This window comes from Engystomops pustulosus, chromosome 8 (genome assembly GCF_040894005.1).
Source record: "Engystomops pustulosus chromosome 8, aEngPut4.maternal, whole genome shotgun sequence".
NCBI lineage: Eukaryota > Metazoa > Chordata > Amphibia > Anura > Leptodactylidae > Engystomops > Engystomops pustulosus.
The window spans coordinates 52,760,153-52,787,175 of NC_092418.1; the positions used below are offsets into that span (position 1 = coordinate 52,760,153).

General features: G+C 44.4%; 1 protein-coding gene across 4 annotated transcripts in view; it reads left to right on the forward strand.

Annotated features, from left to right (window-relative positions):
• The window catches only part of LOC140075287 (UTP--glucose-1-phosphate uridylyltransferase-like), a 289,870-nt gene that overhangs the window by 4,713 nt on the left and 258,134 nt on the right, over nt 1-27,023 (forward strand). For all 4 annotated transcript variants that reach the window (XM_072120957.1, XM_072120958.1, XM_072120959.1 and 1 more), the window contains one exon: nt 7,881-8,080. In XM_072120957.1, the coding sequence (XP_071977058.1) occupies nt 7,889-8,080 (192 nt within the window). In that variant the 5' untranslated portion in view covers nt 7,881-7,888. The remainder of the gene's footprint in view (nt 1-7,880; nt 8,081-27,023) is intronic.

The window sequence follows — 27,023 nt, forward strand, 5'->3', positions numbered from 1 at the left end:
TTTTTGAAAATATATTAAAACGCAATAAAACCTGTATAAATTTGGTATCACCGCGATCGTACCGAACCAAAGAATAAAGTAGAGGTGTTATTTGGAGCGCAGAGTGAAAGTCGTAAAAACTGAGCCCACAAGAACATGACGCACATGCAGTTTTTTTCAATTTTTCCACATTTGGAATTTTTTTGCGGCTTCCCACTACATGGCATGGAATAATAAATAACATCATGGGAAAGTAAAATTTGTTACGCACAAAATAAGCCCTCACACAGGTCTGTACACGGAAAAATGAAAAAGTTATGGATTTTTGAAGATGGGGAGCGAGAAGTTAGCGAAAATACCCTGCGTCCTTAAGGGGTTAAATGGCTTATCTTTCTCGCTTTTTGATTTCCTTACAAGACTAGTTAGCCACATTGGCTTTTTCTTGTTCCTCTTATGCTTTTTCCCATATGGTATGTGTTTCTCACAGGACCTTTTTAGAATATATGAGAAAAATTCCCATTTTTGGGGGGGGCTTTTGTTTTTGAGAACATTGTCCCAGTCTATGCCTATAAGGTCTTCCCATAGTTGCTGAAAATTTGCCCTCCTGAAGTTTAGAGTGTTGATTGCCCCTCCCCTAACGCTCTTAGTAAAGCGTAATTCAAAATCAATGATATTATGATCATTATTACCCAGTTTCCCCCCAACCTGTAGTTTTGATACCCTATCAGGTATGTTGGTTAGGATAAGGTCCAGCAGTGCCCCCCCCCCCCCTCTTGTTGGCTTCAGGACTAGTTGCGACAGGTAATTGTCTTTTGTTGTCGTCAAAAACCTGTTACCTTTGAAGGACCTGCAGGTTTCTGCCCCCTGTCAATATCTGGGTAATTGAAGCCCCCCATGATAAGTACTTCACCATGCTTTAACCCCTTAACGCTGAAGCCACTTTTCACCTTCCTGACATGGCCCATTTTTTAAAATGTGACATGTGTCTATTTAAGTGGTTATAACTTTGGAACGCTTTAACATATCCAGTTGATTTTGAAATTGTTTTTTCGTGACACATTGTACTTCATGTTGGTCGAGAAATTTAATCAATATGTTTAGTATTTATTTATGAAATAAATGGAAATTTGCTAAAAATTTTGAAAAAAACAATGTTTTCAAAATTCTAAATTTTCTAATTTTTGGAAAGTTAGTCATATCACTAAAATAACTTGATAACTAACATTTTCCATATGTCTGCTTTAACTTGGCAACATTTTTCAAACATCTTTTTCTTTTTTTAGGATGCTAGGAGGCTTATAACTTTAGGTGCAATTTTTCAGATTTTCACGAAAATCATCAAAACCTACTTTTGGAGGGTCAGTTTAGTTAGAAGTGACTTTTTAAGGCCTACATGATAGAAAACCCCCACAAATGACACCATTTTAGAAACTACACCCCTCAAAATATGCAAAACAACCTTTGGGAATTTTTCTAACCCTATGAGCGCTTCATGAGGGTGAAAGATAAATGAAAGTGAAATTACAGAAATGTAATTTTATCTTACAATAGATTCATTGAACACTAAAATTTGCACCTTCACAATGGGTTAAAAAGGAAAATGCATTTTACCATGTTTAGGGCAATTCCTCCTGAGCATGCCAATACCCATTTTGTCACTGTACCCGTGCTGTACGGGCACAGGGGGGCACTTAGAATGGAAAGAGCGTTGTTTAGTTTTTGCAGGGCAAATATGGCTGAAAAAGTTTTCATGTGTCAGGATGCATTTGGAGAGCCATAATGGTACCAAAACAGAGGAAAGCCCCAACAAGAGACACCATTCTGTAAAGTACACCCCTTGGAGAGTTTAGCAAGGTGTAATTTGTGTATTTGCCCCAACAGGTGTTTGATTCAATTAGGCCCCAAAAGGTGAAAATGTTTTCAAAAAAGTCAGTTTTACCCCAAATTTTTGTAAGCCACAAGGGATAAAAGATGAAACAACCCCCATAAATGTGTAAAACTATTTCTCCTAAGCACAGAACTGCACCACTTTTGCATATAAAGTGTTGTATGGGTACACAGTAGGGCTCAGAAGGGAAGGAGGGGCTTTGGCCTTTTAGAAGCCAGAATTGACAATCATCCATTACATGTGTCAGGATGCATTTGGAGAGCCCTAGTGGTACCAAAACAGAGGGGAACCCCAACAAATGTCACCATTTTGGAAAGTGCACCCTTTGGAGAATTTACCAAGGTGTAATATGTGTATTTTCCCCCACAGGTGTTTGCTTCAATTAGGTCCCTAAAAGGAAAAAGATGAACATTTTCCCAAAAAAGTCACTTTTACGGCTAATTTTTGTATCCCATAAGGCATTAAAGATGAAACAACCCCAAAAAATGTGTACTAGCATTTCTCCCGATTATAAAATTGCCCCACACATGCAAATAAAATGTTGTATGGGTACGCAGTGAAGCTCAGAAGGGAAAGAGGGGCGTTGGCCTTTTAGAAGCCAAATTTGACAAACATCCTTTACATGTGTCAGGATGCATTTAGAGAGCCGGAACCCCAACAAGTGTCACCATTTTGGAAAGCACACCCCTTAGAGAATTTTGCAATGTGTAATATATGTATTTGCCCCTACAGGTGAATGATCCAATTAGGCCCTAAACATTAAAAAGGTGAAAATTTTCCTATAAATGTCACTTTACTCCTAATTTTTGTAAGCCACAAGGGATAATATATTAAATAACCCCGAAAAAGGTGTAAAACTATTTCTCCCGAGTGTAGAAGTACCCCACATGTGCATATAAAATGCTTTATGGGGGAACAGTAGAGGGAAAGAGGGGTGTTTGTCTTTTAGAGGCCAAATTTGCAAGAAATCCTTCACATGTGTCAGGATGCATTTGGAGAGCCGTAGTGGTAGCAAAGCAGAGGAAAACCCGAAAAGTGACCCTAATTGTTGAATGTACACCCCTTGGGGAATATAGCAAGTGTATTATGTGGTGTAGTGTAATACACATGGTGAAATGATCATTTTGAACATATAGGTGGTTTCCAAATACGATGTGCAATGGAGTCCAAGATGGAAATTGCAATTATTTCTGGAACGTTCAGTGTCCGTTATGTGGCGCCCCTTATGGAATAATGGAGGGGTATAGGGAGCAACGTGACCTAACAGTTGTTACAATTATTCATTTTACTGAATTCACAACAGGTTGGGCGTGAATTGTGAATGTGTTGCTTATAAGTACCGTATTTTCCGGACTATAAGGCGCACATAAAAGCCTTATAGTCCGGTGCGCCCTATATGAGGGCAGCGGACCATACTTACAAAGGTCCCCGCTACCGGAGACAGCAGATCTCCAGCGGGAACTGCAGACCACGCGGCACAAACAACTTCTGCCGCGTCGGTTTGCAGTTCCCGCTGGAGATCTGCTGTCTCTGGTAGCGGGGACCTTTGTAAGTATGGTCCGCTGCCCTCCTCCATCTCCCCCTCACCTTCCCCACTCACCTTCCCCGCATCGCTGCGTCTTCGGGTCGCGTCGCGTCTCTTCTCGTCGGGTCTCCGCTCCGCCCCCGGACCTCCGCCACGCCCCCGGACCCTGCGCCTATAGTCCGATACGCCTTATATATGGAATTATTCCATATATAAGGCGCATCGGACTGATGCGCCTTATATTCCGGTGCGCCTAATGGCCCGGAAAATACGGTAGGTAGAATAGACCAGGGGACCAACTAAACTTTTGTCACACTTGGAGTTGTCGCAGGTCTCTTAGTAGTATGTAGTGTCCATCCTAACTCCTCTTTTGGAACAGACTCTTTATTGAGTCCTACCTTTAGAAGCAGCAGAATTTACCAGGAAAATGCTGTCCTGGCAAAACACAGGAACATCTAAACCAGAGGTACTGGGGCCCCGTCCTTCTTGTCCCAATATTAGTTTCCTAATATCTTCCTCTTGAAAACGGAGAAATGATACGGCAGGACATGCACATTGGAACAACCCGTAAGAGTTGTACAGCGTAATCTGTACAATGTGCACGGCCAGCGCTTTTGTACCATATCTTCGTTTTTCGTAGGGAAATTATTGCCAAGTGTTGCTCTTATTCACCCTAGCGATGCCCATTGTGACGAATATTGCTGCTTTTAGCTGGACCAAATCGACCAGCCAAAAGCGGCAAACATGGACAGAGGGGGGCAACAAAACCCCTCTGAACCACAAGGCACAATTGGTGGCTGTCAGGAACAGCCGCCACCCTGCCCCGATCACCGTGTCTACAGACATGGTGACCGGTATTACTGACGTCATAAGTAAATTCGCTGCCATTGGCTCGTCTGAATTGATGAGCCAATAGCAGCGATAATAAACTGGGGGTGTGTGGGGGGGCCGTAACCCTTCTGGTCCATGGGGCAGGATGGATGGCTGTCAGGATCAGCCGCCATCTTGCCCCGATCACTGTGTCTGAACCGTGTTGGCAAGTCACTACCCGCCGCACCGTTCTATTACAACGCGCGTTGGGAATAGGCTATACAATCTTTATTTTTTAAGAAATTTAGACAAATAAGGGCTTATTTTTTGCGAGACGAGATGCACTGTAAAAAAACCTTTATGTTAGAGGGTGTTTAGCTTATCGAAGCAATTTTATTAACTTTTTTAGTGTGGAGGAAAATAAAATCATCAATTCTTGTTTTGGATTTTTAGCATTTTTTTGGGGGGGTGTTCGCTGTAGCATAACAATAATATATTATCTTTATTCCAATTTTATTGAAGGAAAACTAGAATAGAAAATATTGCATTTGTTTTAGTATTGCCATCTTTATAGCGGCATAACTATAGTATTTTTTGGTTGACGGAGCTGGTTGTGAGCTTATTTTTTACGTGACAAGTTGTTCTTTTCAGTGGTATCATTTTGGCGCTAGTAACTTTTTCGGATCACTTTTTAGAACATTTTTTGTAAAGCAATTTGATAAAAAGTTTTAATTTTTGGGTTTTTTTTTTTTTACCACGTTCACCTAGAGCAGTGGTGGCGAACCTATGGCACGGGTGCCAGAGGTGGCACTCAGAGCCCTTTCAGTGGGCACCCAGGCCTTCACCCCAGCACCAGCTGCCAGGACTACACGAGAAGGTGTGGATAGAGATGGATTATCGTTGGAGCTCCTGCTCTGGGTCCCCTGATTCTTCCTCTTCAGGGGACACTGGAAGGAAGCTATAATTCAAATGTCTCCATCTTCTTTCTATTGTATCCTCAGGATGCCAATACGATTGAAACTTGTAAAACAGCTTGGATCATTAGGTTACTGTCGAAATTGTCATGTTGGCACTTTGCGACATTAAAGTAGGTTTTGTTTGTAGGTTGGGCACTCGGTCTCTAAAAGGTTCGCCATCACTGACCTAGAGGGTCCAATTATGATTAGGATTTATTGTACAGATTGTTACGGACGCGGCGATACCAAATAAGTGGTTTTTTTTTGTGATTTAATGTTTTTTATACTTTATTACTTGTGTACAGGGAAATGTGGTGTTTGGGGGGACTTTCACTTTCTTTTATTATTTATTTTTATTTTAAAAAACCTTTATTTATTGTTTTAACTTTTTTTTTACAGTTAATGACATCTAAGCTTGAACAAGTGATCTTCTGATCACTTGTTCAAGCTATTTTACAGGTTACACAGTGCAATACAGATGTATTGCATTGTGTAATGTAAGACACTGAGCATGCTGAGAAATCTCCGATCGCGGGTGTTAGAGGCAGGTGTTGGCTATAATATATAGCCGACACCCGCAGCTTCTGGCACTGGCTCCGTTCAGGAGCCGGCGCCAGAAGCTTGACGTAATAATACTGCATTTTGCGGGAACGCATCTCCCGCCATGCAGTACTATTACGTCAAATGTCGGGAAGGGGTTAAAGCCGCATCCATTTGACTTATCAGCATTTCCTCTGCTGCCTCCATTATATTTGGAGCCTTATAACAAACCCCTAGTAATATTTTATTATTCTTTTTCCCTCCTCTTATCTCCACCCATAGGAACTCCACATTTGCATTTGCGTCACCAATCTCATCTCGCAGGACAGGCTTGAGGCAAGAATTCACATATAAACAAACCCCTCCCCCCTTTTTTTATACAATCATTTCTAAAAAGACTATAACCATTTATAGTAACAGCCCAGTCATAGTTACTGTCCAGCCATGTCTCGCTGATACCCACTACTGTATATCATATTTGCATTCCAACATTAAAAGTTCCAGCTCCTCCATTTTGTTTGTGAGGCTTCTGGCATTTGTGTACATGCACTTTATATGGTTTTCCCTGTCCGTATTCCTTTTGTTCTTATTCCCCATTCTTATTCCAGCCCTCCTTCCTCCCCCATGGACTATGACTCTTTCCAGCTCTCTATCTACACTGTCTTTTTGCCCTGCACAAGTGTAGTTGCCCTCCCTCCAGGACTCTAGATTAAACACTCTTCCAACCTTCTGGCCATTTTTCCCCCAAAACAGCTGCATCCTCCCCATTGAGGTGCAGCCCATCCCTACTGTAGAGCCTGTAGCCGACAGAAAAGTCAGCCCAGTTCTCCTTGAACCCAAAGCCCTCCTTCCTACACCAACTTTTGAGCCACTTATTTACCTCCCTGATCTCCCGCTGCCTTTCTGGTGTGGCATGTGGTACAGGCAGTATTTCGGAGAAAACTACCTGTCTACATTCCTGTCTTAGCAAGTTTTGATTTCTGTCCCCTCCAGTGGGATTAATTTTAAAATTACTCCCACTGGAGGGGACAGAAATCAAAACTTGCTAAGAGAGGAATGTAGACAGATTATTGCCTTTGATGCAACTGGCATCTTGGGACTCAATGAAAAAAATGATTATAGCATGTTTGTATAGGCTGTCCTTCCATAGTCTTGAGTCTTCTCTTTAGGGTTACCCCATCCGGCATATATACATAGACTATGGTCCATAAATGAAAGGACGCAAGCTCCAAATCCTACCTATTATAAAATAATTATTCTGCCATCTGCCAATGTTATTATTCACACGTGCTATCGTGTCATGCTTTTATATTTTTTATATTACAGTTTGTATACTCACTGTGCACTATTTCTTGTAACTTTGATGTATTTATACTGTTCCTATGGCGACGCTTACCGGCGCCTGCGCATATAAGTTGCGCCGCGCAGGTGAGTGACGTCATTGGCTTGATGATGCGCCAGTAGGCGCGAAACGACTCGTCGCCAGGTCCCGCTCCCCCACATACTATGCACCTGAAATAAAAAGATACTACACAGCAAATGGTATTTCTTTTCATCTTCTGGGCATCCTGTGGTAATGATTGCTGAAGCCAAATGGTTCGGAAAGGACTCAATAACGCATGTCTGGCAACTGCTGCCAAAATGTGAGATGGTTGTATTTAAGGAAGCCATCTCATTTCTAAGGGACAACATTACTACATTTATGAGAAATTATATTCACACAAGAAATTTTTTTAACAACATCCAATTGAAGAAATGTTTACATATGGCACACATTTAGGATCAATGCACACTCGCTTTTCTAAATGCTCTTTAAAGTTATTTTCCACAAAAATCCGCTGTGTTCACCACAACAAGATCTGTAAAAACCAAGCCCACAACAAAACGGTGTAAATGCTTTTTTTCACAAATTTCACTACATTTGGAAATGTTTTTCCCGCTTCCCAGTACACGGCATGGGATATTAATTACTGTCACTATGAAGTACACAGCTCTCTACATGGAAAAATAAAAAAGTTATAGATTTTTGAAGGAAGGGTTTGAAAAATGGAAAAGCAAAAACGAAAAAGAGCCTCAGCCTTAAGTTTAAAATAGATGTGATGGACATTTAATGTTACAAACGTAGGTAAATGTTACACTAACATGTGTAAATATGTAATGTATATATTTTTTTTCTTTTTAGGACTCAAAATGAAAGCTGTAATCTTGGCAGCTGGGTATGGAACACGATTTCTGAAGGACTTGCAGAATATAAATGATCAAACATTAAAGGATCTTATTGGGACACCAAAATCATTACTTCCAATTGGAGGCTTTCCTTTAATTTCTTATTGGATAGAGGCTTTAAAAACAGTACTGGAGCCTAAAGATATTTATATAGTAGTAAGTATTTCTCTTCCAAGTAATAACTCATTATATGACTGTTTATAACTGAAGTAACAAGAATGAATTTTAAATTTGACATTATTGTTCTGTTTGTCGTCTCTCCTGTATTGGGCTTCACACACGTGTTTCTGCAGCTTATTGAATAAAGAGCCTGAGACCAACCTCTGTGTCACATTTCTAATGTGCCTACCAGCAAGTTGCTACATACTTTATTGTACAAACACAGAAGTAGTAAGACCCCCTACATGCCAGAACAGCATATAACATATTGCTAAATCCTTTCTATTTAAATGGAACAATGAAATATAAGGAAACTGATAAATATGAAACAATAAGTAAAAACGATATTGATCATCAAACTTTGGCTTAAACCTGTCACTTGATTTTGATCCTCCTGACTAACAAATTAGTTTTTTAACTCATGTCTGGTATCTGTGACTCTTCACTCCCAGGCTGGCAGTGAACCACGCCTCATTATTCTGACAGCTCTGTGTCTCTTCAAATCACTGCTCTGCCTCCATGTACTTAGGAACTGTCTGCTAATATTCAACTACAGACATATAAAGCTCTATGTACAAATGGCTAAAGGACCTGAGTCACATGACAAGAACTGTGACACGCCCCCCATTTTCGAATTGGTCCTGATTTACCATTACGGGGTTAAATGTAGTGAAAAACCATTGTTATATTTTTATAGATCGGGCATTTTTGACTGCAGCGATACACAATGCATTTCTGAATTTTACTGTTTATTTATATTTATATGACATCTAGGAAAAAGGGGGGTGATTTGAATGTTTAGGGTTTTTTTAACCCTTTACCTGTCGGATGCAGATACATGGAGAGAGCTCATAGACGCCACTATCTTGTTGACGATCATCGCTCCCAGTGACGTGGCGCCGATCCGTTGCCATGACAGCCTCAGGTCTTTGTCTGCTAATTGCACATTGTAATGAATGGGGAGGAAAATCCCCACATACTGAAGTATGGCAGTGTATGGTAGGATCAATCAGACAACCTAGGGGTTAAAGTACCCTAGGGAGTCTGAAAAATTATAAAAATAAAAAAAGTTTTAAAAAAAATTATAATTAAAAAATCATGAACACATTAGGTATCCCCGCGTCCGAAAATGCCCGATCTATCAAAATGTTATAATGGTTTTTCATTGTGTTTAACCCCGTAACCGAAGCCGTTTTGCAAAATCTAAAAAAATTTAAGAAAAAGTGATCAAAAGGCCATACAATCCTAAAAATAGAAGCATTGAAAACGTCATCAAAGGTCGTACAAAAGTTATTAGTGCCATAAGATGTCAAAATCCCCAAAAAAATTTTTGTATAGAAGGTTTTAAATTTTCTGAATGTATGAAAACATTATAAAACCTGTACAAAATTTGATATCCCTGTGATCGTACCAACCTGAAGAATAAAGTAGACATGTAATTTGGGGTGCGCGGTGAAAGCCGTAAAAATCCAAGCCCACAAGAAAACGACGCAAATGTTTTTTTTTTTACCATTTTCACTGCATTTGGAATTTTTTTCTTGCTTCCCAATACACGACATGGAATATTCAATACCATCACTATGAAGTGCAATTTGTTACACAGAAAACAAGCCGTCACAGAGCTCTTTACTCATAAAAATAAAAAAGGTATAGATTTTTGAAGGTGGAGAGTGAAAAACAGAAATGAAAAAAACAAAAAAGGCCCAGGTCATTAAGGGGTTAATATAATTAAAAAAAAAAAAAAAATTTAGACCCACTAGGGTACTTTAACCCTTGCATCATCTGCTGCTTTCATTCAGAACAGTGCACAGCATGATTAACCCCTAAAACACCAAAGCACTACATTTCTATCCAAGACCATCCATTCCTGCTTTTAGGGTGCACAACATAAGTCGAGGACTGTCTGGATCTCTGTTGTAATTGCACGGATCTGAAGAAGGGAGCATTACGCCCCCGAAACGCGTCGTCCATATACAAAATAAAGCTTTTTTTCTATACTGAGAAGCGCGGTCATACGTCCTGTTTTTTATATCCTACACTCCTGATTTCTACATCCCGAACTCCACAAGATCGGGGCACAGGACAACACAGCAAAACCTCATTGGACTGGAATTATTTGAAAACTTTTTGTTATATGTCACACTTGATTTCCTATACTGGACATATTTGATGCGCTTTTTTACCACTATTTTTAGGCCTAAGTCTGAGAGGGGAGTGGGTCTTCCGGATTTTGCCCTGTACCGTTGTGCTACGGTGCTTTTTTGTGTTCTTCACTGCATGGTGACTGGCAAGGCTGGGGGTGGAAATTGAGATATCTAGCAACTCTTCTCCTATTCTAGAAGCTTTTTTTTTTATACCGCCCGGTTCACACTCCATGCTACTGCGCCTAACCCCTTTATTGAACATAATTTTGCAAGTATTGGGTAGGGTGAATGGTCGGGGATTGGTTTCTTCTTGTCCTGGGCCGCTCTTGCCTTTGTCATATATTTCGGACTCCCCATTAGGTATGACAGACCCTCTGTTCCTCACAGTTATGAACAGCCCAGTAAATCAAGTACGCCATGTGTTGTGTTGTCTTGTCCTCAGCGAATCTTCAGTCTGTGGGTCACCCATTGCTGCAAAATATGTACAAGGATCGTAGATGTCTGCATCGGATGAATAGTTTCTGCAAATCCTTAGCACCCCAGGGGGAAATTACTTGAGATCTAACTACCTTTGTAGAATGGTGTGTCACGTCTGCTCCTGCTGCACATTTAATTTCTGCAGTCTACGGGTTGCTGCTGGGGAAATGTCATGGGGGTCAGCAAACATTTTCAGAGGAGGATTGGTCAAGATCCATGGCGTTAACTCATAAAGCTTTGATATTGTGCTCATTACAGGATACAAGTTACAAGATTTTGTTGCAATGGTACAGAACAATGTCGGTTTTACACAGGTTTTAGCCTTCAGTGTCTGATAAGTGATGTGGGGTGAAGGAGGGGTTGACGCTCCATATTTGGTGGGAGTGTCCTGGAGATAATGATTTGTGGAAGGTGGTTCTTTCGCTTCATGACAGCTTGACATCTTTCTCGACACAATGCAGTCCGGCTGTACTGCTTCTCTCAATGCACTCTGGTTCATATAAGAAAGTCAGATTGGGGCTTTTGAGGCATTTTGTTATGGCAATGAGGCGTGTCATTCCCAGATTATGGAAGTCGACTATACTCCCTCTATGGCAATGTGGTCTGCGAAAATAGCATACATTCTGAGAATGGAGGAGATAGTGGTGTTGGATGATTATCGGTCTGATGCCGATAGCCATTTACAATGGCTACCCTTGGTCTCATTCAGGGAGTCCCCACAGTTTGTTCTTTGGTTACGTGGTATATAATCTATTGGTATTTGATGGGATGCTCTTTCCCCTACCCCCTCTTCTCCTCCCCTGTGTCTGTCCTCCCTTGTTTGTGTGTCTTGTCCTGTGAGACAGTATTAATGTGTATGTTGGGTGTATGTTGTTATATGGATTCTTAACTTAGTTCGGTTATGTGTTGGTTTTTCTTTCAAGGGTTTGTACAGACTTTGGAGGAGTGCGGGATTGATACCAATACTTTACTATATAAGGCGGGTACCGCCCTATGGTGTTTTCCTCTTGTATCTTATGTGTACCGAAGTAATGTGTAATCCTTGATTGTTGATGCGTCTTATTGCAGTTTATACTCAATGCATGTGATCTCAATGTGCTTTAAGTAATATGTTAATATTTTGTTACAATAAAGCTTTATTGAACCAAAAAAAGTACACTTCTGTGCTAAACAGTCAATTACTTGGTAAAACTGGAGCTGAAAAGGACTTGGGGCTATTGGTGGATGGTAAACTTAATTTTAGTGATCAGAGCCAGGCAGCTGCTACTAAAGTAAATAAAATTATGGGATGTATCAAGAGAGAAATAAATTATCAAGATAAGGACATAGTTTTGCCCTTGTACAAAACACTGGTCAAACCACACATGGATTATTGTATAAAAGTTTTGGGCACCAGTGTTTAAAAAGGACATAGTAGAACTGGAACAAGTGCAGAGCAGAGCAGCCAAGATTATTAGGGAAATGGGGGGACTAGTATACAATGACAAATTACAAAATTTGGAATTATTCAGTTTATAAAAAAGACGGCTGAGGGGAGACCTCATTGCAATGTACAAATGTACAGACAGTACAAGGATCTCTTTCCAGCCTTATATACTATGATACTATGAAATTAAATAATTTTTCCAAATTTTTTTCAAATTTCAGTTTTTATCATAACCAAGCACAAAAGATATCATCCAAATGTTTAAACTAATTTGAAATACAATGTGTCACGAGAACTTTCTAAAGCTATAACCACTTATACATAGGGCAGATTTGAAAAATGGGTCCTGAAGGAGTTAATTAGATTACTTGGGAAGTGTGCTAATTTATTGCTTCCAAGTTAATGACTCTGGAGTCTCTGATGACCCAGTGGAGCAGATTTACTTACCCGGGCTATTCGTGATGCAGCGCCGCGTTCTCTGCGCTGGATTCGGGTCCGCCGGGATTTATTAACACCTTAAGGACGCAGGGTATTTTCACTAATTTCTCGCTCTCCAACTTTTTCATTTTTCCGTGTATAGAGCTGTGTGAGGGCTTATTTTGTGCGTAACAAATTTTACTTTCCCATGATGTTATTTATTATTCCACGCCATGCAAAAAAATTCCAAATGTGGAAAAATTGAAAAAAACTGCATGTGCGTCATGTTCTTGTGGGCTCAGTTTTTACGACTTTCACTCTGCGCTCCAAATAACACCTCTACTTTATTCTTTGGGTCCGGGCGATTGCGGTGATACCAAATTTATACAGGTTTCAAAAATTAAACGAATGTGTACAAAAAAGAAAAAAAAAATTTTGCCATCTTCTGACGCGAATAACTTTTTCATACTTTGGCGCACGGAGATGTGTGAGGTGTCATTTTTTGCTAAATGAGCCGACGTTCTCATTGCTACCATTTTGAGGACTGTGCGACATTTTGATAATTTATTACATTTTTATGTCATCTAAAAAGGTGTAAAAGTCGCGTTTTGGACATTTGGGCACCATTTGCCGTTCCGGAGGTCACCGCCGTCAATAACCGTTTTTATATTTTGATAGATCGGGCATTTTGGGACGCGGCGATACCTAATGTGTCTGTGATTTTTACTATTTATTATATTTTATATCAGTTCTAGGAAAAGGGGGGTAATTTGAACTTTTAATATTTTATTATTTTTTTACATTTTTTAAACTTTTTTTTTTCTTTTTTTTCCCACTATTTCTTAGACCCTCTAGGGTACATTAACCCTAGATGGTCTGATCGCTCCTGCCATATACTGCAATACTACTGTATCGCAGTATATGGCATTTCTGCTCACTATACATTACAATGAGCCACAGGCTCATTGTAATGCATGTTGTGGGGATTTGGCCCAGTAGAGACCGTGGTAGCGGGGTGCTGGGATGCAGTTCAAGACAGGGACACCAGGGTACAGTCCAAACAGGTCTCGCCTGCGTTTATTGCAGCAAAATAAAACCAGCCTTTACATTCAGGTATTTGAATAAACAAAAGAAAACCTACCCGTCAGGGTGCTAACTATACAAATAGTCCACTAGCTCACACTAAACAAAGATCACGTGGCTGCTCCAGACACACAGGTCAGAGCTGTGTCCTCTCAGCCTCCTTCCACAGAGAGACAACCCACTCAACTCTGCAGAGTCATTTTATCCAGGCTAATTAGGCTGTTCCCATCACCTGTGTCCAAGGTGCTGGACAAACCCACCTCAGCACTAAGGCCTTGCATAGAAGCAAAACCTAGGGGAAACATACCGCCCATCCACAGTTAACCCCTTCAGTGTCTCACATACCCTCCCCCTCTGTTTGACCCTGTGGGGACGAACACTTTTGGCCATCAGACAGTGGGTACGGGATAGGGCATCGGCATTCCCATGCAATTTTCCTGCTCGATGTTCCACCGTGAATTTAAAATTCTGGAGCATTAGGAACCACCTTGTGACCCTGGCGTTCCTCTCCTTGGCCTGACTCATCCAGGTTAGGGGAGAGTGATCGGTCACCAGTGTAAACTGCCGCCCTACCAAATAATACCTCAGGGATTCCAGAGCCCATTTGATCGCCAAGCACTCCCTCTCAACTATACTATAGTTCTTTTCAGGAGGTGTGAGCTTGCGGCTCAGGAATGTTACAGGATGTTCCTCACCCTCCACTACTTGGGACAGGACAGCCCCCAAGCCCACGTCAGAAGCGTCAGTCTGCACAATAAAGGTCTTGGTGAAGTTAGGGGTGATCAGTATCGGTCCCTCACACAAAACCGTCTTAAGTCGCTGAAACGCCCCCTCAGCCTCTTCACTCCACTTTACCATCACCGCCCTGCTACCCTTAGTCAGGTCAGTCAGGGGTGCCGCTATTGTCGCAAAATCGGGGATAAATCGGCGATAATAGCCCACTATGCCCAGAAAAGCCCTCACTTGCTTCTTGCTCAAAGGTCGTGGCCACTGCTGGATCGCCTCTACTTTATTTACTTGGGGTTTGATGACCCCTCGCCCAATACGGTACCCCAGGTAACGGGCCTCTTCCAGACCCAGTGCACACTTTTGGGGGTTCGCTGTCAGCCCTGCTGCCCTCAGGGAGTCTACCACTGCTTGTACTTTGGCTAGATGACTCTCCCAGTCGTTACTATAGACTATAATGTCATCTAAGTAGGCCGAGGCATAACTCCGGTGAGGTTTTAGCACGAGATCCATTAACCTCTGGAATGTGGCGGGAGCCCCATGTAGCCCAAAGGGGAGTACCACGTACTGAAAAAGCCCATCAGGGGTAACAAAAGCGGTCTTCTCTTTAGCCCTGTCAGTCAGGGGTACCTGCCAATACCCTTTCGTCAGGTCAAGGGTGGAGAAGAACCTAGCCTGTCCAAGTCGTTCTATCAACTCGTCAACCCTGAGCATGGGATAGGAATCAAATTTGGACACCTCGTTCAACTTCCTAAAATCATTGCAGAACCGTAGGGAACCATCAGGTTTGGGAATCAACACAATAGGACTCGACCAGTCACTTTTAGACTCCTCGATAACCCCCAGGTCTAACATCTGCCTGACTTCTTCGGATATGGCAAGCCGGCGCGCTTCAGGGACCCGGTAAGGTTTTTGGTTTACCCGGATGTGGGGTTCGGTTATGATGTCATGCTTGATGACTGAAGTACGTCCCGGTAACTTAGAGAACACCTCCATATTTCGGAGCACAAACTCCTTCGCTTCCTGAATCTGGGCCCTGGAGAGGGACTCCGAGATCCGTACTTCAGGCACCTTGGCATCGGGTACACCTACCTCCGGTGTCCCCTTCTTGGAGACAGCCGCCTTCTCTACTCCCATGGCCATCAGGGACTCTCTTTCCCTCCATGGCTTTAGGAGGTTCACGTGGTATATCTGTTCGGGTTTCCTCCTCCCCGGCTGAGATACCCTGTAGGTTACCTTCCCCACTCTCTCCATGACCTCATATGGCCCTTGCCATTTGGCCAAGAACTTGCTCTCCACGGTGGGCACCAGAACTAGCACTCTGTCGCCTGGGTTAAAGGTCCTGAGTCTGGCTGACCTATTGTAGACCCTAGACTGGGCCTCTTGTGCCCTTGTCATGTGTTCCTTTACAAGGGGCATTACCGCCGCTATGCGGTCCTGCATAAGGGAGACGTGTTCTATCACACTACGGTGGGGGGTCCTCTCCTGCTCCCAGGTCTCCTTGGCTACATCCAAAAGCCCACGTGGGGAACGGCCATATAACAGCTCAAAGGGTGAGAAACCCGTGGAGGACTGGGGAACTTCACGTATGGCAAACATCAAATAGGGCAACAAACAATCCCAGTCCTTCCCATCTTTGCTGACCACCCTCTTAAGCATCCCCTTCAAGGTCTTATTAAACCTCTCGACCAGGCCATCTGTCTGAGGATGATACACAGAGGTGCGGAGCTGTTTTACCTGTAGTAACTTGCACATCTCCTTCATTACCCTAGACATGAATGGGGTACCCTGGTCAGTCAAGATTTCCTTGGGGAGGCCTGTGCGTGAGAACACCTGGAACAGCTCCCTAGCAATATTTTTGGAGGAGGTGTTCCTTAATGGAATCGCCTCGGGATACCGCGTAGTATAGTCCAGGATAACTAGGATGTATTGGTGCCCCCTGGAGGATTTGACTATGGGGCCAACCAGATCCATTGCAATCCGTTCAAAGGGCACTTCTATGATCGGTAGCGGGACCAAAGGACTCCTGAAGTGGGAGACCGGGGCAGTAAGTTGACACTCAGGGCAGGAGCTACAATACCGGTTTACCTCCTCCCATACCCCGGGCCAGAAAAATCGCTGCAGGATCCTCTCTCGGGTCTTCTCAGCACCTAAGTGCCCTCCCAGCACATGTTTGTGTGCCAACTCTAGCACCAGCCTACGGTGAGATTGGGGTACTACAAGTTGCTCAACCTCCTCACCCCGTATCTGGTCGACCCTGTACAACAGTTCCCCAATAATCACCATTCGGGGGTATATTTTATCAGCCCCTGGTATTTGGAGTACCCCATTTATCACCTTGACATTCTCCCGTGCTTTAACCAAGGTAGGGTCCTGTAGCTGTGCAGCCCCAAAATTGTCACGGGAAATCTCAAGGTCCAGCATGTCGGCCACCTCCTCGTGGCCCTCGACCTCACCAGCTAGGACCTCTAGGGGAGAGAATTCATCACATGGGGTCACCCCTACTGCTGGTGTGTGTACATTGGCCTCAAAGGGTTCAGGGGCCAAGGCCGGACATACCTGATGTCCATTATCTGCAACAGCACCTGAGGTGGGTCTTCGTCTCCAGAGGTCCCAAAACACCGGTAAGTCTCTGCCGATAATAGCCTCATGAAAAAGGGTCCCCACCACCCCCACTTCATGGGTAACAGTACCACAAGGGGTATGTAGGTTGATGACAGCAGTGGGATATTCGCGAGTGTCCCCATGTATACACAACACTCCCACTCTCCGCCCACTGTATAGTCCAGGATCAACCAAAGTTCCCCGCACCAGGGTGACCAGACTCCCTGAGTCTAGCAAGGCTTCCACTGTGTGACCACCGATTGTGACCATGCATACTTGGGGTTCTGCATCCGTGACTGACTCTGCCGCCAGAACTGGCCGGGCAAACAGTGACACTCGCCGGGTCTGGTTGCAGTCCATTGGCTCCACTGACAGTGGACAGTTGGCAGCAATATGGCCTATTTCATGGCACCGCCAGCACTGGATACGGCCACGACCTCTGTCACGAGCCTCACTGGGTTTCTGGGTATCCACGCCCCCCAATGAACCCCCTCCCAACCTGACATGTCTCCCCTTTTCCGCAGTAGCAGTCTTACCAGCTGGTTTGGTGACCCTGTCACTGGCACTGCTTCGTGTGGGAGAGGTAAGTAGAAGGTCCTCCGTAGCCCGATACCTCTCTACAAGGGACACAAGCTCCTCAGCTTTTGTGGGACCGGCCTGTCCAACCCACCGCTGGAGCCGAGAGGGCAGAGAACGGGTGAACTTGTCGAGGACCACTCTCTCTACCATCTGTGCTGGGGTGCAGTCCTCTGGTTGCAGCCACTTCCGGACAAGATGGATCAGGTCATGCATTTGGGAGCGTGGGGGTAATTTTTCTGAGTAAGCCCACTGGTGGACCCGGCTGGAGCGAATTTGAACGGTGACCCCAAGACGAGCCAGAATCTCCGCCTTTAGCTGGGGGTACTTACGGGCCTCCGTTTCACTCAGGTCGTAGTAAGCCTTCTGCGACTCGCCGGTCAGGAACGGTGCCAGGACATCTGCCCACTGCTCAGCCGGTAACTCCTCTCGCTCAGCTACTCGCTCGAACACAGTGAGATACGCCTCCACGTCGTCGGTCGTCGCCATTTTTTGTAAAGCCTTTTGTACTGCAGCCCGTGCGGAATGCTGGACAACCGGGTACCCTTGCAGACCAGTATGGGACCCCTCAGTAGTCGTCGCTTGCGGTGCTGCCATCATGCCAGAAAACTTCTCCATCATCAGCTGGAACATGGCTCGGGATTCTTCCTGCTGCTGGCGGGACCTCTCCTCCTGCAGCTGAAACATGGCTTGCTGCTGGCGGGACCTCTCCTCCTGCTGCTGGCGGGACCTCTCCTCCTGCAGCTGGAACATGGCTTGCTGCTGACGGGACCTCTCATCCTGCTGCTGGAGCATGGCTTGCTGCAGCTGCCGATTCGCCTGGGACTCTTCCTGCTGCTGCTGCCGATTAGCTCTGGCCTCCTCTTGCAGGTATTTAATAAAGTCCTCCATCTTGGCTGTATCCTGCAATTTGCCTGCTGCTTTCACCCAGGCCATGCAATGTTGCAGGATGTATCAAGCCTTTCAGGTGTATGTCTTTTTGAACTGCCCGCAATCCGAAGCACCATATGTGGGGATTTGGCCCAGTAGAGACCGTGGTAGCGGGGTGCTGGGATGCAGTTCAAGACAGGGACACCAGGGTACAGTCCAAACAGGTCTCGCCTGCGTTTATTGCAGCAAAATAAAACCAGCCTTTACATTCAGGTATTTGAATAAACAAAAGAAAACCTACCCGTCAGGGTGCTAACTATACAAATAGTCCACTAGCTCACACTAAACAAAGATCACGTGGCTGCTCCAGACACACAGGTCAGAGCTGTGTCCTCTCAGCCTCCTTCCACAGAGAGACAACCCACTCAACTCTGCTGAGTCATTTTATCCAGGCTAATTAGGCTGTTCCCATCACCTGTGTCCAAGGTGCTGGACAAACCCACCTCAGCACTAAGGCCTTGCATAGAAGCAAAACCTAGGGGAAACATACCGCCCATCCACAGTTAACCCCTTCAGTGTCTCACAATGTGCAGAAGCCATGTATCCTCGGGTCAAACGAAGACCCGAGACTACCATGGCAACCGATCGCCGCCCCCCGATGACGTTCGGGGGAGTGGCGATCGGAGGTAAGATGGCGGTCAAACTTAAAGTGCCGCCGGCGGCAAAGCAAAGGTTAACACCCGTGATCGTTGCAAGCACCGACCGCGGGTGATAGCGATGGGTCTTTGCTGCGATATGCAGCAAAGCCCATCTCTGTATGAAGAAGGCTCAGCCATTCGTACCTGGCCAATACACAGATTCCCTTGCACAGTGTAGACGTCCCTCTATGCCTAGATGAGTAGAGTGCAAGTTTTTTAGTATGTCTCTTCTGAGAGCTCTCTCTCTCTTAAAGGGAACCTGTAAGCAGAAAGTGACCTAATAAACCACTACCAGTATGTTGCCAGGCAGCTGAACATCTTCCAGATTGTGTTTGTTTTATGACCCAGTGTGGTGGCATCATCCAGTAAATCAACTTTGAAGTGAAATGTAAATTGGTTGTCTAAACTCAAGGGTCGGAGTTCTCTCTTCCTCAGAAAGACCCCTTCACTGTAATTGATGGCCCTACATTTAGGGTCACGACCAACTAGATCTTCTGAAGTCCGATGCATGATGTCAATCACAGAGGAGGAGGCGTTCAGAGCTCTCCACCCTGATTGCAGTGTTAAATTCTCTACCTCAATTTACATCTCACTTTAAAGTTGATTTTCTGGATGATGACACCACGCTTTGAAGCAAAAACTAGAAGGTGTCGCGCTGTTTGACAATATACTGGTAGTGGTCTACTCTACATCTTTACTCTACATCATCTACATCTACATCTTTTCTGAAATTGTATCATCTTCTGATCTTTGATGGCAAATTCCATGTCTTCACCTTCTCCCTCTATAAGTAAATGATCTGCTATTGTTTTGACTTCAGGGAGTCCTTCCAAGGCATGCATCAATTTTTGCTGGAGCAGGACTTAGTCCTATGGGCATTTAAAGCATCCAAATGGGGATGAAAATGTAGTCAGTGAACAGTGAATGTGTTTCTTCATTCTGTTCTACATGCCAGAATCCATTTTTTACATCACATACTGAAAATATTTTAGCCTTCAATAAATCTGGTAGATTATCTTCGTTATTCAGTGGCTTAGGATCAATGCATATTTTTAATTTACCAGATGGTATTTTTAATTTACCAGTCTGTGCTCTTCTGTGCTATTGCTATCACGCCTCGCTTCCGTAAATCATGTAGCTCCTCTTTCAGTGATTGCATTAAAGCTACAGGCACCTTTCTTGCAAGTAAAGTAGGTGGCAATGTGTGATCAATTTCTAGTTTTTATTTACCTTCTAGGCACCCATCACCTTCAAATAAATCAGCATATTCTGTTTTTGTATTCTGGATTTTGTATATTCTGGGAAACTTCAACAGCCATAATGTTGTTGGTCTACACCAGGGGTCCCCAAACTACAGCCCGCGGGATACATGCGGACCGTTTCTATCCAGCCCCTGTCGCATCCAACCAGAGCCAGATCATCATTGGCGTCCTTGGAGCGCCGAGCCCCGGATTTATTGGTTGGGGGTCCCGGGGCTGGCGCTCCAATAGCGCCAATGATTAGGCTCCTGCAGGGGCCCCCAATGGGCTGCAGTCGGGCAGGTACCTACGTCCATCCGGACAGGAAGCTCCTTCCCGTCACTGTATACAGCTTGATACAGCTCGAGCACTACTACTGCAGGTGGAGCGATGTGGCTGGAAGAAAACCCTGGCACACATCACTGTTTGAACCTAGATGCATGGCCGCGTGATGACGTCATCATGTGGCCACGCATCCCTTCTTGTCCGGTAGCAGCCAGAAGAAACAAGACGCGGGAGCCAGATGTGAGTATAGGATTTTTAGTTTTTTTAAACAGCAGTAAAAAGATTGTGGCGGCCGGGGGCCCTAATATATGAAATAATTATTATGGGGGCAGCATAAAAAATAATTAATGGTAGGGGAAAGCATAGAACATAATGGTTAGGGAAGCATAGAAAATAATTAATGGTGGGGGGAAGCATAGGAAATAATTAATTATGAGGGGAAGCATATGAAATAATTAATGGTGGGGGCAGCATATGAAATAATTAATGATTGAAGGGCAGCTGCGTTACCTCATTTGCTACTGACTGCTTGACCAAATGGACATTCTCTGTTACAGGCTGCAGCTGTAGCCATGTAATCTCATCATCACTGTCTGTGTTCTGTGTTATTGTGGGGAATTGTCTATGCTGTTTGCCTGCTTTCAGTCTGCATATAGCTAAGAAATAATTCATCTTTCCACATGTCCTGCAGGTTTCTCCATATGCAGGACACTTCTCTTTAGCTCTATCATGTCTTTTCCCATAATATCTGCACTGGATGGTTTTTCTTATCCCATATACAGCATGTACTGTCTCATCACCGGTGCCTTCCATCATCTTCAGGCTGTTCTTTGTCAGCTTGGCCGTCCTGCAGATCTGCATGCTTCTCACTGAGGTCAGTTTTTTTTAGGTAAGAGTCTCTGATCTCTAAAGAGAGAGTCTCTTTTTTCTCCAAATCCACATGACGCGGCCGGTTTCCTCAGCTATGTCAAATATATGTCCATGTTCTCTCCAACTTCCTGATCCCTTGAGGAGAACTTGTATCTTTCCACATTCTTTCTTTTCAGTGTCACAGTGTTTGTCAAATGCCTGCACAATGTGCTCTCGGCCCAGACTGTCATAGCTTTCTGAATTAGAGCTATTTCTCTTCCCTTTTCCCCTTAATGATGTAATAAAAGAGCTTCACTTTCCTTTTCTCATTACTTGGGGCCTCTGTCAGATGCATATACACTTCCTATCAGTGTCTCCAAATCTCAGACACCAATAAAACATTGCTACAATTATTACTATGTGTTCTGCCGATCCATTATTGTAACTCATATATCCTCACAGGATGGCACCTCTATGTTCAAGAACCTATGAGATACGTCCTGGATTCTAGAAGCCATAACTTTTGATCCCTGTCACCTGTAATCTTCACAATCTAGTTATTGTGTTTCTGGGTGATAGGGATCCAGAGATATCCACATTTAAAGTCACAATTTCTGGTCCTTAATTGGCAAACTCTCTGTGAGGAGAACTCTCAACCCTAGTCAAAAGCCTCTCACTCAGCTAAAACTAAACACTGTACTGAAGAGATGTAACAAATGGCAAAACAGTGTTGTCTACATTTGGAACCAGTAAGTCCATAGTCTAGTGCAGTGATGGAGAACCTTTTAGGGACCGAGTGCTGAAACTACAAGCAAAAGCCATACATTTTTGCCAAAGGCCAATTTAAGGTGACAGGTTTCAAACGTATTGGCGCATGAGGGCACCAATACAGGAGAAAGAGGGAGAAATTTGTACTATTATTGTAGTTTCCCTCTAAAGTTAACAGGATGAATAACAGGTCCAGAGAAGGGGCTACAATGATAATCAAGCTCTGTCCACACCTCCTGATTCAGGTCTTAAGTCCTGAATGGTGACCTTTGTGCTGTGTTATGGCCTGGGTGCCAAAAGAGAGGGCTCTGTGTGCCACCTCTGGCACCCGTGCCATAGGTTCGCCAACACTGGTCTAGTGTATAAAGGGACTGTATCTCTACGGCATAATTTAAAGTAGAGATTGTGAGCTAAAATCCTGTCTGCAGTTAGAAATCTGTTCCCTCTGGTAAAGATATATGCTTTAATCCTGCATAATGAACAGGTGAAGAAGGAGGATTGACACACCTACCTTCTTCTGATTTCTCTTTTGCTGCCACAGACAATGATGCAGAATTGGGTGTTAATTTCTTATAGCTTTAATAACCCCTGTCCGCTCTGCATACAATATATTGGACGCTGAGCGCAGTGACTTAGCGCTCAGTGTCCGATATATGGGACGCAGAGCTAATGCCGGTTCAGCTCATCAGGACGCACAGAGTGCCGGCTATAACTAACTAACACCCGCGTAGCACCCGCGGTCGAAGTGTGCTCTGATCGTGGGTATTTAACCCGTTAAATGCCACTGTCAGCGTGACCGCTGCATTTAACTTGCCTTTGGGGGGGTCTTTCCCCCACAATCGCCCCCCATGCGCCGTCTTCAGGGGGCGCTGATTGTTGATATGGCAGCCCTGGGTCCGATCAGGCACTGAGGCACTGTAGGCTCTTCCTGAAAGATGGCGTCTATGATGTCATCTTAACCCCTTAAGAAACATGCCCTTTTTTGTTTTTGCGTCTATTTTTCACTCCCCACCTTCAAAAGTCTATACCTTTTTATTTTTCCATGTAAAGAGCTGTGTGATTGCTTGTTTTCTGTGTAACAAATTGCACTTCATAGTGGAGGTATTTGATATTCTATGCCGTATACTGGGAAGCGGGAAAAAAATTAGGAATGCACTGAAAATTATAAAAAAAAAAAACTATTTGCGCCATTTCTTGTGGGCTTGGATTTTATGGCTTTCACTGTGCGCCCAAAATGACAGGTCTACTTTATTCTGTGGCTCAGTGCGATCACGGGGATAACAAATTTGTATAGGTTTTATAAGGTTTTTATACATTTACAAAAATGAAAACCTCCTGTACAAAAAAAAAATCTTGATTTTGCCATCTTCTAGCGCTGTGGGTGGAGTCATTTTTTGTGACTTTTGATGATGTTTTCAATGCTTCTATTTTTAGGACTGTATGACCTTTTGATCACTTTTTATTGAATTTTTTTATATTTCTCAAAATGGCAAAAAATGCCATTTTCAACTTTGGGCGCTATTTTCTGTTACGGGGTTAAACGCACTGGAAAACCATTATTATATTTTGATTGAGCATTTTCTGCCGCGGCGATATCTAATGTGTTTATGATTTTTACTGTTTATTTATATTTATATGACTTCTAGGGAAAGGGGAGTGATTTAAATTTTTTTGTTTTTTTAATAGAATTTTTTTACTTTTATTTATTAATTTTTTTTACTATTATTCAGACTCCCTAGGGTACTTTAACCCTAGGTCAGTGATGGGCAACCTTTTGAGCTTGGCGTGTCAAAATTCGCCAAAAAACCGAGCATAACTCGGGTGGTGTGTCACCTTGACAAAAAATAACATAATTTTGTTTATAGTTTAAATAACAAATATGTATATTATTTAACTTCTAGGGTAATTCAACCCTAGGTTGTGTGATTTATTCTTTCATATACTGCCATACTACAATGTGGCAGTATATGGGGATTTTCCACATCATCTATTACTATGTGCAATTCGCACATTGTAATAAATCGGTTACAATCAGACACGTGTGGAATTGCTTAGTAACCTGCAAACTTTCCGTCATGAAAGTTCACAGGCGCCGCTGTCTTCATCTCCCTCATGATCTCTTGGCATGGAGCAGCTGTGAGGAGCAAAATAATCGCAATGTCTGGCAATTTGCAAGACGTTGCGATTATTTCAGGGCTTGTACGTCACAAAACTGACACACAAGCCCTGATGACTGTCTTCTATCATACAGTCACTGATATAACTCACTGTAGGATAGGAGTGGTTGTCCTCCCTGGTCCCTGCTGTGGATATGCTCAGTGTAGAGGTGGCAGAGGTACATTGACATTACTCACTGTATGATGGGAGTGGTTGTCCTCCCTGGTCCCTGCTTTGGATATGCTCAGTGTAGAGGTGGCAGAGGTACATTGACATTACATTGAGGCACAGCTCACACAGGGGGGAGGGGCCGGCCCGGGAGAGGAGTGCTGGGAGCTCACTGCAATCTCTCAGCCTCCCGCTGTGTAGAGTGTAACTTCTCACTCGGCAGTCGCGTGTCAGTGAATATGGCTAGTCGTGTCAGCAATGACACGCGTGTCATAGGTTCGCCATCACTGCCCTAGGTTGTCTGATTGATCCTACCATATACTGCCGTAATACAGTATAGTATATGGGGATTTTGCACACCATCTATTATAATGTGCAAATCACACATTGTAATAGATAGCCTAAAACATAATAGCCTCGGATCTTTGTGTGACCCGAAGCTGTCATGGCAACAGATCGCTGCTCCCCGATGACGTCACCCGGAGCGACGATTGGAGCCAACATGTAGGCGCCCACGCGCCGTCAGCTCGTTAAAGCTTTGCCGGCTGCGATCAAAGGGTTAACACCTGAGATTGGTGCTAGCGAATACGGAAAACCTATAGCTGCGTGACATCAAAATAAGTTATCCAAACTTTTATGAAAATGTAAAGTAGACATATAGGAAATGTTATTCAGCAACTTATTTAGGTGGAACTCTATCTGCCTGAAAAAGAAATGATTTAAAAAATGGCAAATTTTTCAAAAAAATTCATGTGTTGTTACTTAAGTTCTTCCATGTTGCTGTGTTCTGTGTACCTGTGTTCCCGTTCCCACCTGCCTGGACCTCCTGTTGCTGACCCCGGACTTGGACTTGACGTTGCATCTCTGCCGCCTGCCCTGACCCTGTGCCTGGACCTGACTACGAGATTGTCATCCGCTAAGGTACCTCGACCTCGGCTACCACCGTGGGCTAGTCGCACCTGGGAGCGACCTGGTGGTATCCTGCCGCAGCAAGTCCAACCCGCTTTGCGGCGGGATCTGGTGAATACCAGGTGTCGCTAGACTCCAGTCCCAGGTGTTGGCTAGTTCCACCTCCAGCGGTGGTCCAGAGGATCCACTGATCCTAACAGTAAGATCCGGCCATGGATCCCGCCGAGGTTCCGCTTCTCACTCTACCAAACTTTGCCGCCATAGTGATCCAGCAATCCCGGGAGAGTGCCGCTCAACGCGAACAGCTGGATCAAGTCACCACCATGCTGCAACAGCTGCTAGCCACCCAGCAACAGCAACAGGTTCCCGTGTCTGCTCCCGTGGCTTTTGCAACCCTGGTCTGCCTTCCTGCTGCTGAACCACGATTACGACTGTCTATGCCCAGCAAATTTGACGGAGACCCCAAACAGTGCAGGGGTTTTATTACTCAATGCTCCCTACAGATAGAACTCATGCCTTCGCAATTTGTCACGGAGCGTTCCAAGGTGGCATTCTTCGTCAGACTTCTCTCTTGGAAAGCCCTGGCCTGGACCACTCCTATTTGGGACAGAGGCGACCCGGTCATGGCTACTCTTGCGGCTTTTCTAGCGGAGTTCTGGGCCATTTTTGAGGAACCAGCACAGGCTTTTTCTGCCGAGACTTCGTTGTTGAACCTGCGCCAAGGCAACTCATCTGTGGGAGAGTATGTAGTTCAGTTCCGCACCCTGGCCTCTGAACTTGCCTGGAACGATGCAGCTCTCATCGCCATCTTTAAGAAAGGACTCTCGCCGCAGGTAAAAGATGCGCTGGCGGCTCGGGATCTACCGTCAACTCTGGGTGGTCTCATCACACTGGCCACTCGGATTGTTGTCCGGTTTAAGGAACTTCGCTGTGAGCATCCTCAAGCTCAGGTAAGACGTTTTCCTCGCCTAGCACCTGCCTTCCAAAGGCCGCTCCAGCCTCCGCCTGTATCGTCTGCTGAGGAACCCATGCAGGTGGACAGAATCCGTCTCTCTCTACAAGAGCGTTCCAGAAGACGACAGGAGAACCTTTGTCTGTATTGTGCCAATCCTGGGCACTTCATCGTGACTTGTCCTGTTCGTCCCCAACGTCCGGGAAACGCCAGCACCTAAGGCTCTTGGGAGAAGCGTCCCTAGGTGTGAGCCAAGCTTCTCCATGCCTGATTATTCCTGTGCTCCTCAGCGTAGACACCGGCACCCAGATCCAAGTTTCTGCTTTCCTGGATTCGGGCTCTACAGTGAACTTTATGGACGCAGCCCTGGTCTCCCGGCATCACTTCCCAGTGGTTCGTCTTGAGAAACCATTGTCCATTGCCTCAGTCAGTGGCCAGATTCTTTCCGTGCCCATCCGGTTTTGCACGGAACCCCTGCTTCGGCAAGTTGGAGCCTTACATAAAGAAAGACTTTGTTTTTTTGTACTACCCCAAAGCACTTCCACCCTCTTGTTGGGTCTCCCCTGGTTGCAGCAACATGTCCCTGTGCTGGA